This window comes from Ambystoma mexicanum, chromosome 2q, assembly GCF_040938575.1.
Source record: "Ambystoma mexicanum isolate Mex_15411 chromosome 2q, UKY_AmexF1_1, whole genome shotgun sequence".
NCBI lineage: Eukaryota > Metazoa > Chordata > Amphibia > Caudata > Ambystomatidae > Ambystoma > Ambystoma mexicanum.
Window position 1 is genome coordinate 449,960,012 of NC_090924.1, and position 20,598 is coordinate 449,980,609.

Here is a 20,598-nt window from a genome sequence, read left to right on the forward strand (position 1 = left end):
AGGGCCATACACTTCACTTTGCAAGGTTCTATATGAAACCGACACTCAAGTAAATTCTCCCTTTTCGCGAGGCATCTTTGAACTTACTCTTAATTTTATGTGCAATTCTTTCTCGTTCCAGGCTTGTTTGTGCATATTGCACCCAAACCTCCACAAACATTAGCCCTCTCTATTCTACCAACTAGCTCACGTGGTTCTCTATTCGTCCTGGGCTACTCCCTTTTTCTCTTCCTCCACTACCTCCCCACTTACCTTTCCTCACAGAATGCCATCTGGAAACCTTGGCTGATAGCACAATATGCCACATTTCGGACAAGCCTAGGTGCTCTAAGACTACTTAAGTTGTGATTTCTTCATAGCACAAAATTACATTAAAAGTAAACTAACAAATAATGCTGCCTTTAAGTATATTGTTTGTACATGTGGTTAATTTGGTGACCAAATCTAGATTTAATGTACGGTTTGTCAACCACTTCACATCGAAAGACTCTTGAACCAGCTATCCCACCTCGTATATTTCGTTTTTTGCTAAGTTCTAGGAAGTTTGTTCTTAAACATTGGTCACTCAATTACACAAATAAGCTGTATTTTATATTGAGGCATAATACAACTATGCAAGTTAAATCTGCAATGATGGTTGGTAATATAATTGTGAATTACCATTAAATAGATTGTGCCAGTATAGACTCATGTTGCAACCAACATAACAATGTCAGGTATAGAAAACGGTTTATAGTCATAATGTCGACAAAAAAATGTCGACAGACAAAAATGTCGAAAAAATAATGTCGAAAATAATAATGTCGACATTCTATACTTTTAATGTAAAAAGTCATAATGTCGAAAAAAAATGTCGACATTTTTTTTTCGACAATATGACTATAAACCCTTAACACTATCAACACCTCACCCAACACCCTCCTGCAACCCCCCCACACCCCACACCACCACCCTCCCACCCCTCATATGCAACACATTCTAATTATTTATTTATTTATTCAATAAATAAATAACCAACAAAAAGTATCATTTACTATGGGGGGGTCCCCCCCCAACCCCCCCCTCACCCAACACCCCCCTGCCACCCCACCACACCCCCTAACCACCCTCTCACCCCTCATACTCAACACAATCTAATTATTTATTTATTTATTTTTTCAATAAATAAATAACCAAAAAGAGTCTAATTTACTATGGGGGGGTCCCCCCCCAACCCCCCCTCACCCAACACCCCCCTGACACCCCCCCACACCCCCCCAACCACCCTCTCACCCTCATTCCCAACACATAGTAATTATATATTTATTTATTTATTATTCAATAAATAAATAAACAAATAAATAAAAAGAATATCATTTACTATGGGGATGTCCCCCCCAACCCCTCTCACCCAATACCCCCTGCCACCCCCCACCCCTCATACTCAACACATACAACACAACAATAAATATATATTTATTTATACAACATTTCGAAAAAATGTCGACATTAATGTAAAATGTCGACATTTTTGTATGTCGACATTATTGATTTTCGACATTAATTTGTCGACATTTTGACTGTCGACATTATTGATGTCGACATTATGACTGCACACCATAGAAAACACTTAACGTATGTTATTACAGCAATCATTGCCTAACTAATAACAGTTTACTTTGACAATATCAATTTGTGCACCTTTCAGCAGACAACGCACCTAACTCACAAACAAAATAACGCGAGAAGGCCAGTATAAAAATACACACCAATAATAACTAGGGAGGTGGCTTGACAAATAATGGTAGTCTTGCAGGTAGAGCGTACTCAGATTTTTGACAATATCTCATAGCAGCTCAAAACCTGAGCTGTGGTGGGAATGCAGAGAGGTTGTATGATGTTGCTGATATAAAGGCACACGTTTCTATCACATTGCCATCCCTTCTCTTTAGTGTAACTCATGCTAAGATTATTGAGCCTCTCGTTAAAATTCACGTGATTTACACAATGCTTAATTTTGACAGTGCGCATATAATGTCTCAATATGTCTTTACCATTCTCAAGAGACAGACACTAAAACTGTGCTCAACATCCCAAACGAAGTCACACCAACTATATTGAGAGTTTTGCTTAAACCTGTTTTCCTGTTGACAATACCCATGGCTAAGACTATGCATCCACGCCCCACCATAACTCTTTCTATAGTTCTTCGCACATGATACCAAAAAATGCCTTTCTGTTTTGGTGCAAGGGTATTTAATCTTACGAGTACCCATCCTTAAACATATGAACAATGGGTCAGGCTCAGCAGGTGCAACACAACTACATTGTTCATTTTATAGATGCATTTTACTAATTTTATTTGGTGTGGATATATAATGATATTGATATGATGATGCAATATTAATCAAATCAGTGAAATTCCTCTATTCTCTAATTGCTACTTTTGGTTAAAACTTTTATTTCAAGGAGATTTTGTATCATGTCACTTGTCCGCTTAATGAAAGTCTTGTATCAGTGGCCGCATAATTAACTATTGGTGGTAAGTGAAAAGTTAATCAATCCAAATATCGCTCTAGAAAAAATACTTTTATTGCGATCGGATCCAGGCACCAATTCTAGCAGATCTTGGTCTTGGGCTACATCAGTCTTTCAGAATCCTGGCCTGAATATACTGCTAGGTACAAAAAGTGTCTGAATGTTAAAAAAGTAACAAGGTTGATGAAAAGTAAAGCTGTAAGTATGAAACATTATTAATACTGCATTGCATCTTCCTAAAAAACTATTTATTTGTTTTCAGTTGCTGACAAAATCGCGTATCTAATGGGTCTGAACTCAGCTGACTTGCTTAAAGCACTATGCTACCCACGAGTGAAGGTCGGGAATGAATATGTTACAAAGGGGCAAACTGTCCAGCAGGTAAATTTATATTGCTTTAGTTCATATAATTCCAAAAATAAAACCCATATAAACATTAACATATGCACATGAAGGCATGCACAGTACTATCCCGTCATAACTGTAATCTTTTCTCCACCAGGTGTATAACTCCATTGGTGCCCTCTCCAAGTCTATATATGAGAAGCTCTTCTTGTGGATGGTGATTCGTATCAATCAACAGCTGGACACCAAACAAGCCCGACAGTACTACATTGGTGTCCTGGATATTGCCGGCTTTGAGATCTTTGATGTAAGTTTAAGATATTATATACAGCACTGCAATATCATGGAGATATAATGATTATACCAAATATCAAAATAATGTTGTTTTTAGTTCAACAGCTTAGAGCAGCTGTGCATCAACTTTACCAATGAGAAACTGCAACAGTTCTTTAACCACCACATGTTTGTCCTGGAACAAGAGGAATACAAGAAGGAAGGCATTGACTGGGAGTTCATTGACTTCGGGATGGATCTAGCTGCTTGCATTGAGCTTATTGAGAAGGTGGGCCACTTGAGAATGGGTAGTGGAGTAAATATCCTTCAGTGCAATAGCCAAGATTAATAGATATTGTTTATATTTTAGCCCATGGGGATCTTCTCCATCCTTGAAGAGGAGTGCATGTTCCCCAAGTCCACAGACACCTCCTTCAAGAACAAGCTGTACGACCAGCATCTGGGCAAGTGTAAGTGCTTTGAGAAACCGAAGCCAGGCAAAGGAAAGGCTGAAGCTCATTTCTCCCTGGTGCACTATGCCGGCACTGTGGATTACAACATCTCTGGCTGGCTGGAGAAGAATAAGGATCCATTGAATGACTCTGTAATTCAGCTGTATCAGAAATCCTCTGTGAAACTGCTGTCTATGCTTTACAGTGCTACTGCTGCTGAAGCAGGTAAATACAACCATGCACTATACTGTATCTCCAATTTCTTCTGTCATTTATAAAAGCAGTTTTTTTAAACAATATGTGTTTCGGCTTTCACGTGACAGAGGCTGCTGCTTCTGCTGGGAAGGGTGGAAAAAAGAAGAAGGGTGGATCCTTCCAGACGGTGTCTGCTTTGTTCAGAGTAAGTTTTACTGAGTAAAATAAACCATGAGAAGGCGGCAGGCTAGTACAATAAATAACATTAAGACTTTTTTGAATAGACAGTTTGGGAATTTATTTGCAAGTTTTCACAACGAGTGAGTAAACAGGTAAGTGAATGAGTAGAGACTAACAAAGATGAGGAATCCGTAGGAGGACATGATCAATTGTAAGTGAATTAGGTATGTAGCATTTAGCAAAAATGGACCGTTGAAGGAAGAAATACAGGTGGGAAGAAGTTAAAGAAAGCAACATAACAACAACAGAGAGTATAAGGGCAGGGAGTACAGCTCTTCACTCCGAATTTCTTAAAATAAATTGATTTTTTTCACAACTATAGGAAAATTTGGGCAAGCTGATGACTAACCTGAGGAGCACCCATCCTCACTTTGTACGGTGCCTGATTCCAAATGAGACGAAAACTCCAGGTAGAACACTTCTAAAATGCTTAAACCCCTATACAAATCATCTGCTGAGTTTCCTTAAAATAATGTTTTGAACTAATTATGATACTTTACTGATAGGTGTCATGGACAACCATCTACTGATCCACCAGTTGAGATGTAATGGTGTGTTAGAGGGCATTAGAATTTGCAGAAAGGGATTCCCAAGCAGGATCCTCTATGGCGACTTCAAACAGAGGTAAGCAGCAACTGGTACAAAAGGAGGGCAACATTTGTTTTTAAAGAATAATACAATTGCAGGTGTCAAGAGTTCAAGTCTGCAGTATTCTATGTATGGCAGCCAGTGGAGGTTGCTTCTTTTACTGTTGCTAAGAAACATCTTGAATGAGACCAACATATGCAACAATCTGTTTGCAAAATCTTTGAGACCGCTCTGGTGGGATTCATCTAAGGGTCTGTAATCAACCTCCAAGTGTTACGAATTGGATGAAAGGGAACACCTCATTGACATATTTCCAAGTTTTGTTGATTCATATATCTCCATAGAATTTTGTTTATAGATTGGCATGTTTTTCGAAATACATCAAACACTTCTCCCGTTGAGGAAAAATGCCCAAGTTCCAAGTCCAAAGAGTGCCTGCCTTTGTTTTAGGTTGATCAGCTACACTCTGTAGCATAACATACAATTGTCTGGGTATATCACATATCATGTTACTAGCTTTTGAAGATGAGTGTCAGAATGGCAGAAGTGTCGACAATAGAGATGGTATAGGATTGTAAATTCAAATAAAAGAATACCCTCTCAAAAACAGACATTTAAATGGAAAAATGACCAAAGCCCGGCTGAGAATGGTAAATGGAATAGAATACAGATGCATCTTATGTTATGTCAAACAATGCAACACTTGTAAATCAAGCTCATCACTCAAGCCCAGTGGCTTAGAAAGCAAATGAGTATCTAATCTAGCCTACAGGCCTGCACCTACTTGAAAAGTAAGAAACATGTGTAATTCCATACTCGAATATTACTTTTAATTATTATGAGACTGCGAGCAAAACACATTGGTTGATTAAATGTGATTTGAAAACACATTTCAAGTAAAAATAACGTTTGATAGGTGACTATTTCTTCTGTCCTCATTATAAGAAATGCATGTGCCAGCGTGTCTGAATTATAATAGCTGGATGAATTTTGTTGTATTAGTCGGCATAGGGAGCAAAGGCAGACACTCAATCCAGGAACCCATGCTTTGCTGGCTTCCTTAAACAGTATAACATGTCTCCTACTCTTGGGCTATGCTGCATCGCTCATCTGCCCTGCATCTGTGCCTGTTGATGTCATATCAATTGTTACCAAATACAGGCTGGTTTATCATTCACTAGACTTCCATTCAATACTGAATGTGCAGCAAAAGCCCCATGGTTGAGGGCAATCTCATCCATATAATGAGGAAATGTAGGCTAATTCAACAATTTTGTGATGAGGTGTTGCCAGTATAGATCCCACTGTTCAATGGCACCTTTAAAAATGCCATTCTCTTTGCATTCTATAGGACCTACAAAGTTTTGACAGATACACAAACATCACAACTACTGTGGTACTGGGGTTAGCTAACTGCCTATGCTGCACAAAACAGTGACATAGAAAAGAACAGTGGTTTAGTAGTAAACAATCGATACTTGGCTTTACGTTACAGGCCCACTACATATACTACAGCTGTTCAGAGAAATGTCTTAAGGTTTTGTGTTTCATTGATAGATACCTTTCAGATATTGTATGTAGAAAACTGTATCGATCGAAAAAACGTTTATAAAGAATTTACCAAATTTGCAACCTAATCCTTTGTAGTAGTCCCTATTAACCTAATATTATTAACCTAATATATAAAAAAATCAATATTCGTCAAAATGCATTTCCTGTTTCTTGGTTTGAGAATTTCATGCAATGTATTCAGATAAGGATCAATTCAAATTTGCTCACAGCCTTACATTTAAAGTCGTCAATGTCTGTTCAAGTTAGATTGATACTGATTGTTTGTGTGTTTAAGATACAAGGTTCTCAATGCAAGTGCTATTCCTGAAGGACAGTTTATTGACAGCAAAAAGGCTTGTGAGAAGCTGCTGGGATCCATTGATGTTGATCATACTCAGTACAGATTTGGACACACAAAGGTATTTAAAAATCTAGCAGTGAAAAAGAGAAGGTTTTCATCATAGGGAAAACAATTTATGAATGTTTCAACTTCTTTGTTGAAGGTGTTCTTCAAAGCTGGTCTCCTGGGTACACTAGAAGAGATGAGAGATGAAAAGCTGGCAGAGCTCATCACCCGCACTCAGGCTGCTTGCAGGGGTTTCCTCATGAGAGTAGAATTCAAGAGGATGATGGAAAGAAGGTAACGTATTTACCCAATATACAGAGAATTAACACATTTAAAAGCCTATTTGGCTTAGTGATTCTGTACTTATATCTTCAACAGAGAAGCCATATATTCTATCCAGTACAATATCCGATCATTCATGAATGTCAAAACCTGGCCATGGATGAAGCTTTACTTTAAAATTAAACCTCTTCTGCAAAGTGCTGAAACGGAAAAAGAGATGGCGAACATGAAGGATGAATTTGAAAAGACAAAGGAAGCTCTGGCAAAATCTGAGGCAAGAAAGAAGGAACTAGAGGAGAAAATGGTTTCCCTCCTTCAGGAGAAGAATGATCTTGCACTACAGGTTCAATCGGTAAGAGAATAGCTAGAGAATATAAAAAACTTACATAGCTTTAGATGTATACAACTAAACAAATGCCATTGTTATAATTTTATTAGGAAAGTGAAAACATAGCAGATGCAGAGGAAAGATGTGAAGGGCTCATCAAAAATAAAATTCAGCTGGAATCTAAAGTGAAGGAGCTGACAGAAAGACTTGAAGATGAGGAGGAAAGTAACGCTGAGCTGACGGCCAAGAAGAGGAAATTGGAGGATGAATGCTCTGAGCTGAAGAAAGATATTGATGACCTTGAGCTCACTCTAGCCAAAGTAGAGAAGGAAAAGCATGCCACAGAAAACAAGGTAACAACATGATGAATATGAATATTTAATACAAAACCCTAATTAGGACATCTGCAAGACAGAAAGTAACTTTACGATGTTAATGATATAAAATTAATTGCAGTTATTTATTATGTATTTACTGATCCTGGATGAAAGATGAGCAGTTGGATCTTACACTGCTTTTACTATACATAAGCAGCCGTAGCCTGAACTATTTAATTACTTCCTTTTAATTGTCCCATTTTATCAGATCACTTCGATGGTAATATTTCTTTGTCAGATGTTGTAGTATTAGTGGGCTTTCTAGCCCTTACGTAAATTTCTCCTGATCTTGTGTTTTGTTTAAACTACATTTTTCTGTGTGCTCTCACATTGTGGTTGTGATTGAAGCACTTTATCACGCCAGAGAGGCTCAAAAGACTCTCAACAGCGAAAGGCACTGACATAAAGCCTGTTTGAAACTATTTGAGGCTGAGTTCAAGAGTTTAGTGAATGGCATTGCCGCTTTGACTCTATGTTTAGCACCTATAGCTCGTGGTTTCAGGGGGTATGTTCATTTTTAATTATGAGTTCTCTTTTCAGCCTGACCTATTCATTGATTTAGGTTTTTGAAACGGTTCTGCTTTCTGTTTCTTGTACCCCTATTCTCTTATTTATGAAATATCTTTCAAAACAGGAGAACTCCTTGTTCTTAATCTACCTACTGGGTCTTCTTTGTGGGAACAGTTTTAATCATCAATAGGTGTAGGATTGTCCGGCAAGTCCCTGGTTGTTCTAATCTTCCCCTTTGCCCTTCTCCATCTTTAATATGTGCTCTAATCAATGCGAGGTCTGTGGAGTGTAACAGCAATACTCTACCTGACTTGATCACTGATGATGCCCTTGATAACTTTTTGATCACCGACTCTTGGTTTTCAGATGATTAAAAAAAACACTGATTATCTCATTAATTTCCTTAATCACGAAGAATGTTGCGGGAGGAGGTTTAGCCACTATTTTCAAAAGTATGCTTGCTCCCAGTTTCTAATTTTGCTTTGCTAGCCTGAGATACCATCTTCCAGATTTGCTGAGTGAAGTTGTTGCTTTCAGCTACTCTGACCATTAAAGCTATCCTTTGCTATTGCCCACCTAGTAATGATTCCACCTTTCTTGGTAGGTTTATTGATTATTTGATAAGCTCTGCTTTAGGCAAACGTCTATGATTTTAGATGATACTATGCCAGTTTTCTTCCCTGTTTGCACATGAAGTCCTGCTCTGAATATATTGAGGACTGCTAGGCTGTCTTTACCTCAGCTAATTCTAAAAAACTCTTACATCTTGACAAAAAGAGTTAGAAAAAAGTGAGAACTGGGCAGAAACCTACAAACGCTTTCCCTCTAGCTAATTGTAAAGCAGCCATACAGAATCATAAGAAGGTCATTTTTAAAGGTAAGCGTTAATTAAGATAGTAGATACTATTCTTTCTTCTTGTCACATCAACAACTTGGTCTTTTCCTCTCAGAGTAAGTACATTATTTCAACTCTTTCCTTTGTGACAAGATCTTAGATATTCAACAAGAGATCTTCATCAAACACATTTTTCATATTGCCATTACTGGGCTATCATGTCTTCCATTGCTGTTCGTTTGTTCGAGTATCGACCCGTCCTAGTTGGAGAGGTTGTACCTTATCTCTCTTCCTAGGCTCCATCTGGTGCGACTTATAATGTTCTGCCTGCATATGTGACCTTTTCCCGCTCTGATACATTTTCCCCTTATGTGACTAAATTCATGAATCTCTCCTTTTTCATAAGGCCTGGTTCCTGCTGCTCTTATGGAATCTGGCATTAACCTGTTTGAGGAAACGCAATCTTGGTCCTTCTATTTTTAATAACTTTCGCTGCATAGCTGGTCTCCCCTTGGCTCTTCAAGAGCTTGGAAAAAATTGTGGCTGTTCAACTTCAACATCACGTTGAACAAAGCAAACCTCTTAGTCCTCTTCAATTTTGTTTTGGCCTTTACATAGCACTAAGTCACACTTATAATGGTATACGATTATATCCTTTCAAATGCTGATAGGCACATGACCCTTTTTGTCAGGGTGGACTAATTGGCAGGTTTTGAAGCAGTTCATCATGCTATTCTTCACTCCGATCTGTCTGAAGTGGCTGGAGCCTCAGCGCATGCCATGACTTGGTTTCAATCAAGTCTCACCAACAGAACTCAGCAAGTCATCATGAGGCACATTCCATGTGGAGTTACAAAGGGTTCTCCCATTTCTCTGCTTCTTTTTAATATTGACGTTAGGCAGCTGTTTGCACTCCTAAAAAAACAGAGTCTTCAGTTTTATTCCTACGCCTATGATCCCCATGTGTACATAAGAATCTGCTCTCCCTTAGATCTATCCCCTCTCCCAGATGATGTTGAATAACCAATAGCTGTTAAAATCCGTTAAAACTGAATTTATTTTTCTTGGCCCTAAACATCATCTTCTTTTGGACACTTGGAGTTCTAATTCAGGTTATGCCAACTCAGTAAAAAACGTGGGAGTTTACCAGGAGGCCAATTTGAGCATTAATAAAAATATTTCGAGGTTGTTAAATCTTCTTAGATTAGGCTGCTGCAACAGCAGAGGCTTCATCTTTTTCTCTTCCAACCTGACCTGGCCTTGGTAACTGCTGCTCTTTTCAACATTGTGGAGTGTCAGTTGGAAAGCCTACAATTCGTTCAAAATGCAGCAGTTCATTTGATTTACAATTTCCCTAAGCTTACTTCTGTCTATACTGCATATCAAGCTCTTCACTGGCTTTTGCTTCAACAGCGAGTTCAGTTTAAGATTCTTTGTTTAATCTATAAATTACTATATGGCTTAGCTCGTTCTCATTTAGCTGATAGGATGTCCCTTCATTTTCCCTCACACAGGCTTTGATCTTTCAATGGTCTCTTGTTTTAGGTCTCTAAATCGAAGTGTATCACAAGAGGTGAAAGTTTTTTTACAGTGGGGCCCTCGGTTGTGGAACGCCTCCCCTTATAACATTCAAGCTCTTTTTAAATTGGCTGACTTTTCATAAAGCACTTAAGACATTTATTTTCTACTTACCCCTTTTGTCAAGTGTGTCTTACTGTTTACTACCCTGCAACCAGATGCAGTGTATTCTGTTAGATTTCCGTGTGATCTGTGCGTTTATAAATATCATATCACCTTCATGTACATATACTTTTTTATTTGACATTTTCAGGTTAAAAACCTGACAGAAGAAATGGCGGTTCTTGATGAAAACATCTCAAAGGTGTCTAAGGAGAAGAAAGCACTTCAGGAGTCTCATCAGCAAACCCTGGATGACCTTCAAGCAGAAGAAGACAAAGTCAGCTCTCTGACTAAAGCCAAAACTAAGCTGGAACAGCAAGTTGATGATGTAAGTATCTAAATCATAATAGGATGGCATCTGACACAAGATTTTTTTTTTTAAATCACTGTCTTTTTGAGAAAGACACATGCTTAATAAGGTTAAGAAATAATGTCACCTTTTTACAAAACATCATGATTTGAAATGCAAAGATTACTTCAAATCTGGTTTAGAATAAATAATGCTATTGAACTGTAGAAGGCATAATACATTAAGATTGCTTTGAAATTATTTTGTGCGGTAATATGAAACAGGATCAATCATAGATTAGACAGAAAGAGCTGTTGCTGTCAAACTGAGAGGTATTCCTATGTAGGAAGGGTCCATAGAACCACTTGATCACTATAGAATGCATGTCTTCTCAGCTGAGAAAGCCCATAGTTCACTGATCAATCAAAGTGATGTTACGACCACCAAAGAGATACTTTTAAACAAAACTAATAGAACAGCTGGGGAAGCTATAGGCTTAAAGGAACTATGAGCCAACACCGCAAGAGCAAACTTAGAAATTCACTGTTCCATGTCATTTCATCGCGGGATTTTTTTTGCATTTTTTTCTACCACGAATTTAAAGAAAAAAACCCATCAAATGTTTTTTTTTGGGGAAAGGGGCTTTCCCCCCAAATCCTAATTCCCTTTCAGTTTTTATCTATTCCCAAACACATCTCATATATAATTTTCTAACCGCCCCAAAAAAAATCAGATGTTTTTTTTCGTTAAAAAATTCACCATAAATAACCCCGCGAAAAAACATCCCGCGATGAAAGGACGTTGTACCAAAAATCACAGAGGATTAGGACATTACCAGGAACATTAAGGCAGAGGAACCTATCAAAGTGCTTCTTGACAACCAGGTGCGCCAATGAAAAATATTATTACTCAGAATTCCTGTCAGCTCCAATAGACAACAAGTAGGTCCTATAGGATTGTATCTTAAAGCCAGTACTGCAAAACAAAAGAGGTGATTGCTGGAAGGTTTAAACCTCTGGCAACCCTGCGGACCATCGTTCTTCAGCCTGCCAAGTCACTACAGAAATGGGAAAGACCATATGCAATTCAGGCTTGCTCGGACCCACAAAGGGGCAGTCCAGCCCAAACTGCTAGGTCACATCCCTTCTACATGAGACCACAAGCAACACCAGACATGTTTCTTCATCATCATTGAGGTGTAGCTTGCGTCTCTATGCTCATTAAGCTCAAGACCCATGTCTGGGCATAGCCGTCTAACTCTGGATGACAAAGCAAAACAAAGCACCTCTCACATGCCCATGCCCTTGCTCAAACCTGACTGCTTCTATGTACAACATTAAATATGTAAATATGTAAGCAATTTATTAACTATATGTATATATGTACAGTCCACGCAATGTAATGTTATGCCTCTTATTCATGTGTGTCTTATCCTGCAACCAAGTTTTAACGTAATCTTACCTTCCTGTTCTCTGTTGCGCCCTGTTACCCCTGGGTTTTTTGCACCATACTAAATAAATAAACAAACAAACAAACAAACAAACAAAAGAGGTGATGTATGGAAGGTTTAGAATGCCAGTGGTTAAGATTAATTTTAAACCTTCCAACTATCATCCCTTTGGTTTTGTTTTATATTTTCTTTCTTCATTTCCCTATAATGGCCATTTGATGGGGTGAATGTTTTCCAAAAGTTAGATTATCACAGAAACACAGTACTGCACTGTTTTCACAAGAAGACCAGTCTGTTCCTTAGAAAAATGATCTATCTGACTTTCTGAAAACCTTCACCTTCCATCAGGCATATGCAGGAAATCTTTTCAGAAATCACATTAAAATGTATTTCTCATACAGATGATTCACAGAGGATACATGTTTATGTATGATGGGAGGACTCTGGATGCAAATCCTAGTGCCCCACAATCTGGCTCACCTTCCAAATGTACATTTTGTTTTGTACCTGACACTCAGATAGGCATTGACACTCAAGTAGGGTCCTGCTGACACCAAAATGCCATCTGTCACCATGCACATGGGCGTTTGAAGTGCATTTCATGTGACCGAGCTTACATTGTCTGTCACCTGAAATTGCTATTTTACATCTCCTCTGCTTTAGTGGTGGAAATGTGAGACAGAATGTAAACCATGGTGATTTGAATGAGTGTTTCTATTTACGACACACCAAGACAGATGGCGGTCTGAGTAGACCCCGGACTCCCCTGTGCATGGCCTGTGCCCGTTGAGGTCATGTGCAGGGGAAGTTCATTCCTGAGCCTATCCACCTGATCATCAAGGATGTGCTTTGGAATGGACAAGCTCATTCTGCGGCATTTCCCTAATTGTAGGCTTTTTGTTAAAGTCAAAGTGGACATTCAAAAGGATTTGTGCATTCAGTGATTAACTCTGTTCGCTCCTAAAACAACATGTATCCTATTTTCCAATTTACCTGAGCAGTTGGCTCATATGATATTGCTCCGTGAACCGAATATTTCATGTTCTTGCTGATACATTGTGAATATTTATCACAAGAAGGAAACTATGATTTGAAGTACATATACTGAAAATAACAGGAACACGTGCTGTGCAGAAACAGGTATTTTACAAATAAAAGTGTTTTATCATTGTTAAATCATCTTAAATAAAAGTTTATTCACTTTCTTGAAAACCTCTAATCTGAGATGTAAGCGCACAGATGATTGGCAGTAATAACCTAGCACTTTTCGTCATGTTGTTGTTAAAATACACAGCTGGAAGGCTCCCTGGAACAGGAGAAAAAACTTCGGATGGACCTTGAGAGATCCAAGAGGAAGCTTGAAGGTGACCTCAAGCTGTCCCAGGAAACCGTGATGGACCTTGAAAATGATAAACAGCAAAGCGAAGAAAAGTTGAAGAAGTGAGTGTTTCAATTAAGAATAAAAATAACTTAATTCCTTGAGAGTTTGCTTCCCAGTATCACTTTCAATAATTCCTTTATCTTGTAACTACAGCAAGATCTGTTTATTTTAACAGACTGTGATATATTTTAAAGTAATACAGTATGCGAAAGACAATTAGGCATGATGTGCTGCATCAATCAGACAAATTTAAATGCGTCAAATATTATTTACAAATTTAATAAGAGGAAACACTGTTAAAAGCATTGGAGATTAGCCTGACAAAACCAATGATGGTGAAACACATGCACGTGCACCAATTGGTTTGTATCGGCATGTAATTGATGTGCATTAACCTATAATCAGTTTTAAAATGTGCAATTAATATGTGATGTATTTGAATTTGTCTGATTGACCAGTGCATCAGGTCTAATTGACTTTCATATACTGTACAATTCATGGGCTATTGGGTGCCTAACAGCCTTCACTTAGGTGTTTACAGCAGGACTTAAAGGTAATTGATCAATTGGTATTAATGGACAGAAAGCTACTAGGAGGCTAGTCGCACTGTTTACACATCCCCCTTTGTAGATCACAATATTTTAAAGTAAGCATCATCATTTATGAAACCTTTTAAGGCTAGTGTGCTCCTTTTTAAAACATTAGACACATATAATTGTTTCATTTGGAAACGACTCTTCTTTTCTGTACAACACAGTCATAACCAAAAGTCCTGACCACTAAGCTAGTTGACCTATTTTCTCAGAGCGATTTACAATTGTTGCAGTATCACTATCATTCTAAAACAAATTTTAAAAACATTTAGGAAAGACTTTGAATTTAGTCAAGTGCAGAGCAAAATTGAAGACGAGCAGTCTCTGGGGGCTCAGCTACAGAAGAAAATCAAAGAGCTTCAGGTAACAATTTGAGTATCTGGTTTTCAACTTGAACTTCTGCATTAATAACGCATCATAAAGTTAGAATTTAAAATTAACATTTACAGAAATTAATCTTGTAGGCTCGCATTGAAGAGCTGGAGGAGGAAATCGAAGCAGAGCGTGCAGCTCGGGCAAAGGTTGAGAAACAGAGGTCCGATCTCTCCAGGGAACTGGAAGAAATAAGTGAAAGACTGGAAGAAGCTGGTGGAGCCACTTCAGCCCAGATTGAAATGAACAAGAAGCGTGAAGCAGAGTTCCAGAAAATTAGGCGAGACCTGGAAGAGTCCACTCTCCAGCATGAAGCTACCGCTGCCGCCCTGCGTAAGAAGCATGCCGACAGCGTCGCAGAACTTGGGGAACAGATTGATAACCTGCAGCGGGTCAAACAGAAGCTGGAGAAAGAGAAGAGCGAATTCAAGATGGAAATAGATGATCTCTCCAGCAATATGGAGAATGTTTCAAAATCAAAGGTAAGGGAATGCAAAATGTTGTACTCATCAGAAATCGTATTTCTCCTGTTTATTCTCAAGCTTATGCTGTCACCCTTACCTTAAAGTCTAACCTGGAAAAGTTGAGCCGCTTACTGGAAGACCAACTCAGTGAGGTTAAATCAAAGGATGAAGAACATCAGCGACTTATAAATGATCTCAGCACACAGAAGGCCCGCTTCCAGACTGAAAACGGTAAATCTTTTTCTTCAAATGTTTTAAATGACAAACTGTACATATGCATGATTGGCAAAATTCTGTTACAATCTATGGCACTATTTCAGAAACAATCCTATCTTTGCCTTAAACATAATGGAACGTATCACATAATCCTTTATTTTCCATCCAGTAGAAACAGTTGTTAAATGTATATAGTGTCTTTTCACCTAGTTATTTTTTGAAAGATAAAACAAGGTTGCATTAAATTGGCAATAACGTTGATGAGTAAATAAGTGGCAGGATAAAAGTTGAAAAATAGGCACGTACTGTATGATGAAAGTGAGCTTGCAGTCAAACTGGAAAGATAACATATAGAGATGACATGGCACTGCATGTCCCGTTCAAATCGACACAAGAGGTAGTTGAAACTGATGGAAGGATGGCTATATTGCGAGGGCTGGTGGAGAGCAGGGAGGTATGCATAGTAAATACGTATGCCCCCAACCAAAACACAGCAGCATACTTTAGAGCCTGTGTACCAATCTTAGTATGTGTATAGGGAGCGCAGTGATCTGGGGTGGGGACTTTAATTGTGTGTTGGATCCTGTGGTGGACAGATCTGATGGCGGGGTGGGTAAGCCTAGCCCAGCGGCGAGAGCGTTGCAGACACTGCTAACTGATTTTGGCTTTACAGATGCGTGGAGGATGAAACATCCCACTGAGAGGCAATATTCGCACTATTCAACCCCGCATCAACTGCACACTAGGCTCGATTACGTCTTTGCTACAGCAGATGTGATGTCTGAGATTACCCAAATCGAATATAAGGCTAGGGTCCTCTCGGATCACTCACCCCTGATCCTCGGATGGCAATATTGCCCCCCGAGGGCGAAGATCCCTACATGGCGCCTCTGAGCGGAGGCGCTTAAAGATCCGGTCTTTAGAGAAGATATAAGGGAAGAGATTACTAATTTCTTTGAGGAGAATAGAGAATACTGGGAGTGTTGATTCCGCGGGCACGTTATGCAAAGCTTTTAAAGGGGTGATGCGGGGGGCAGCTATTGCTAAGTCAAGAGGGTTACAGGGTGGGGTCTTGGCTGACCTGCAGAGGACGGAAACTGAGCTAGAAACAGCATTGAAGAGCGGTGACGTAGACCCGGAGCTGGTACTCCAACTACAGCAACAATGTGCAGGGCATTGGGAAAGACTCTGCAATCTCAATTATAGGAAATATGTTGAGAGGCAGCACGCGGGGGGAGATAAGACAGGCCGCCTTTTGGCCTGGCTATACAAAAGCGAGACCCCTAGGCCTCCGATTAGGACCATCATTAGGGAGGACGGGGATGAGGTGACCACGCAAGAGGGGGTTAACAAAGAATTTGTGGAATATTACAGAGTGCTGTACGGAGATGACGAGATGGGTGACCAACGCAAGATAATTGAAACGTTAGAAGACATAGGGCTGCCCAAGATAAGTGAAGAAGAGAGGGAGGAGTTAGATGAGCCAATCACGTTGGAGGAGTTAGAGGAGGTTGTGAAGCAGTTGCCTACCTGTAAGACCCCAGGAGCAGATGGGTTCCCCAGCGAATTCTATAAAGTATACAGAGAGGAAATCCTTCCCCCAATGCTAGACATGCTTAATGAAGCGTTTGAGATAGGACGGTTGCCTGAGTCACTCAGAGAGGCGATCATAATACTGCTGCCCAAGCCCAATAAGCCGGAGCATAGATGTGATTCCTACAGGCCTTTGTCGATGCTAAATCAGGACAGCAAGATTCTCACGGCTGTCCTAGCGAATCGATTGCAGAAAGTGATTGGTAGACTCATACATCCTGATCAAACGGGTTATGTCCCAAACAGGAACATAACACACAACCATAGGCGACTTCACCGGGTGGTTGACTGGGGTAGTAAGAACGAGGGTGAGGTGGCGATAGTGTCTCTAGATGCAGTTAAAGCTTTTGATTCGGTCAAGTGGTCATGGCTATTGGGTGCTTTGGAAGGGTATGGAATGGGGCCGGGCTACATCAGGTGGGCTAGGATGTTATATAGTGAGCCACTTGCCAGGGTCTGAACTGGAGCGGTGATATCCGAGAGATGGCAACTTGGTAGAGGCACCAGACAAGGGTGCCCCTGGTCCCCGATGCTTTACATCTTAGCCCTGGAGCCTCTGGCAATATGCCTTAGGGCACAGTATGATGCAATAGGCATTGAGGTAGGAGGGGAACGACACTTGATATCCTTGTACGCAGATGATTCGTTACTGTACTTGCAATACCCAGAAGAAAATCTCGTATACATACTTGAAGTGATGGAAAGGTATGCAGAGTTGTCGGGCATATCGGTGAACCCCCAAAAGTCTGTCATATTCCCGCTAGGTGGCTATAAGGGGACCCCTGTAGATAGACTACTGGTGCTACAGGTACCATGGGCAACTAGCTCTTTTCGTTACTTGGGCGTAGAGGTATATCACACGGTGGAAGAAGAACACAGACATAACACGGAAGTAGCCGTCGAGAAAATTAGGAACAGCATGCAGTTCTGGGCAAGATTGCCCTTCGCGATGATGGGGCGGGGGGCTATACTTAAGATGATAGTTCTGCCCAGGCTCCTGCATTACTTTAGTAATATCCCATACATAATACCTAAGAGGTTTTTCAGTAAATTGAACAGCATGTGTAGGGATTTCCTGTGGCATGGTACCCGAAATAGAGTGGCGTTTTGGAAACTGCAGAACTTTTATGAAAAAGGAGGTATTAGACTGCCTCATTTTGAGGCTTATTATTTAGCGGGACAGTTACAATATGTGGCTAAGTGGCTTTCTGATGAAGTGACCCCTGAGCACAGGGTGCTTGGACAGGACTGCGCCCCGTTTTATTTGAAAGAGATGATTTGGCTGTCTGAAACCGAAATGAGGGGGCGTCCTGCGATGTTGAGGCTTGGATGGAAAATTTGGCGTAGGGCTTGTCGTTTGATGGAAGTCCCATGCCCGTGCCTCCCGCAGATACCTCTGGTTGCTTTGACAGGAGGGGATAATCAACTGAGAGTGATTTTTAGAACCTACTGGGAATCAGTGGGGCTGGCAACGCTAGGTGATGTTTGGCAAGAGGGATCCATTAAGGAGTTCATAGAACTCAACGAAGAGGCGGGGCTACACACGGGCCAATATGTCACGTACATTAGGTTGGTGCGGATGATTAAGAACACCTGGCCAGAGACAGTTTTGATAGAAGAACCAGATGCAGTTTTGGGAGCAATATACGATATATCCGAAGGAGGGCATGAGATCTCAGGACTGTATGAGATGGTGATGGCTAAGGCGGGGAAAGATTTGACACATCTGAGACTGGACTGGGAGGCCGAAGTGGGGGCCCCGATAGAGGATGTGGTGTGGGAGCGTGCCCTGGGCTACCACAAAAAAGTGTCTAGAAATGCCAGATTAAAACAAATACAGCTGTATGTAATGCACAGGGCATACATGACCCCTTTGAGGATATCTAAGTTCCGAAACGCTGGAAGACAAGTGTGTCCTAAATGTAACCTGGAGAACGCTGACATGACACATATGTTTTGGTCGTGCCCGATCATAAGGTGTTTTTGGGGAGAAGTGGCGCAGAAACTGGCTGATAAAGGGGTTACTCTTGTCACAGATACAGCCTGGGCCTGCTTACTGGGCGGGTTTCCTAGGCCACGGAAACTTAAGCATATTGAGAAACTGAGAAATCTGGCGTATGTGCTTGCGAAACGTAGGATCGCCATGGGGTGGAAGAAATGCCACAAACCCAGGGTGGATGTATGGTGGAAGGACTTGCAGAAATGGGCGGAGGCTGAAACAGTGGCATGGCAAGAAGCGGGCTGATGAGGGGGAGGCGGGCACCCTGTTGGCTTGGAAAACGCTAATAGCAGAATTGTTTGGAGTAATATCAGATCCAACTGACTCCGAAGAGAACGAAACCCAGCAGCATGTGCCAAACATTGAATGAGATTGAGAAATAGGCTCACGGGGGGCGGGAGGGGTAGTGGGAGCAGTGATTAAGATAATTTGATGTGTAGTGGATCTATTATGATTATGCTGCTTGTTTGGTTTTTGTTGTTTTGTTTGCATAAAATTAATAAAAGAAATTAAAAAAAAATACATATAGAGATGACAGGCAAAGGGAGCAAGACGGTTCTAGGACCATAGAGCTGGAAATGTAAAGAAATCATCATGTTTTGTCATCAACATCATAAGGGAACCGTGGGTAAGAGGTGGGTGGTGCAGCATAGGAATGGCAATAAAACACATTAAAAATGGAGGAACAAAGATGGAAAATGCTGTTACATGAAAAGATTCCCAAATCCGGGTGAGGTAAAACCTGATTTTCATTACAATACTAAATCAGATTTATTTTTTTTAAAGTATTACGTTTAGTCAATGTTAAAACAAGTTTATATGTTAAAATAATGTGATATCACACTAACAGCTTTCATTGATGCACTCAAGTAGAATGTCCACATTTCGGAAAATATACCAAAATTACTTAACATACACATATTTTCCTATAAGGTGAGCTCTCGCGTCAGGTGGAAGAAAAAGAATCTCTAATTTCGCAATTGACTAGAGGAAAACAAGCTTTTACTCAGCAGACAGAGGAACTAAAGAGGCAGCTTGAAGAGGAAACAAAGGTAAAATGAATGACTGTTTTTGGCTTTATCTTATGCAGTGAGTGTATGAATGCACATATAATACAAGCAAGGTTTGGACTATACATTTTAAAGGATGGGTTCAAAGCCTGACATACAACACTGCAGTGTAAATATTTCCATCTTAATTTAGTGAGAACACTTCAATAAAGAATATTCAACAGCAATAAAAACATATCCAAAAAGGCACCTTTGTGTTAGACTGCACAATCTTGGGACCCTAAAAGCAGTTGAACTATACAAGCAATGTATTCCAAGCCATTCAAACATAAAAAGCGACTTGGTTTAATGCAGAATATTTGCATTAGATGTATAGATCATCGTGAAGCCCCATTCATTATAAACTATAAAATAGACTTGGAAAAACGATCATATTACATGTTATTGGGACAGTGCTTTGTAGGCGATGTAGTTAGTATTGCTTTGGAAAGTCATTTGGACACGGAACAATTTGTTAAAATACAAAAATATAACAATAAAAATAAAATTAAGAGTTTTGATAGCTCTTCAAGATTCTAAAGGCAGAGCTTCTTGATTTACAAAGGCGCAATCCCATTGGCAAACGCTTTGTAAATCAGGCACTGGGTCTCAAAATCTTTTAAGGATTCATAGAAGGGAAGGGCCCAAAACCTTTAGTAAGCATGCTACAAAT

At 39.9% G+C, this 20,598-nt stretch overlaps 1 protein-coding gene across 2 annotated transcripts in view; it reads left to right on the plus strand.

The window, feature by feature from the left end:
* LOC138569506 (myosin-4-like) overlaps positions 1-20,598 on the plus strand; it is a 72,795-nt gene that overhangs the window by 18,272 nt on the left and 33,925 nt on the right. For both annotated transcript variants that reach the window (XM_069647541.1, XM_069647540.1), the window contains exons 12-28: positions 2,780-2,898; positions 3,020-3,169; positions 3,254-3,424; positions 3,506-3,812; positions 3,911-3,987; positions 4,345-4,432; positions 4,529-4,646; positions 6,457-6,580; positions 6,665-6,801; positions 6,886-7,141; positions 7,228-7,470; positions 10,671-10,847; positions 13,553-13,698; positions 14,505-14,595; positions 14,697-15,086; positions 15,173-15,299; positions 19,810-19,928. In XM_069647541.1, coding sequence (XP_069503642.1) covers positions 2,780-2,898; positions 3,020-3,169; positions 3,254-3,424; positions 3,506-3,812; positions 3,911-3,987; positions 4,345-4,432; positions 4,529-4,646; positions 6,457-6,580; positions 6,665-6,801; positions 6,886-7,141; positions 7,228-7,470; positions 10,671-10,847; positions 13,553-13,698; positions 14,505-14,595; positions 14,697-15,086; positions 15,173-15,299; positions 19,810-19,928 — 2,840 coding nt within the window. The remainder of the gene's footprint in view (positions 1-2,779; positions 2,899-3,019; positions 3,170-3,253; positions 3,425-3,505; positions 3,813-3,910; positions 3,988-4,344; positions 4,433-4,528; positions 4,647-6,456; positions 6,581-6,664; positions 6,802-6,885; positions 7,142-7,227; positions 7,471-10,670; positions 10,848-13,552; positions 13,699-14,504; positions 14,596-14,696; positions 15,087-15,172; positions 15,300-19,809; positions 19,929-20,598) is intronic.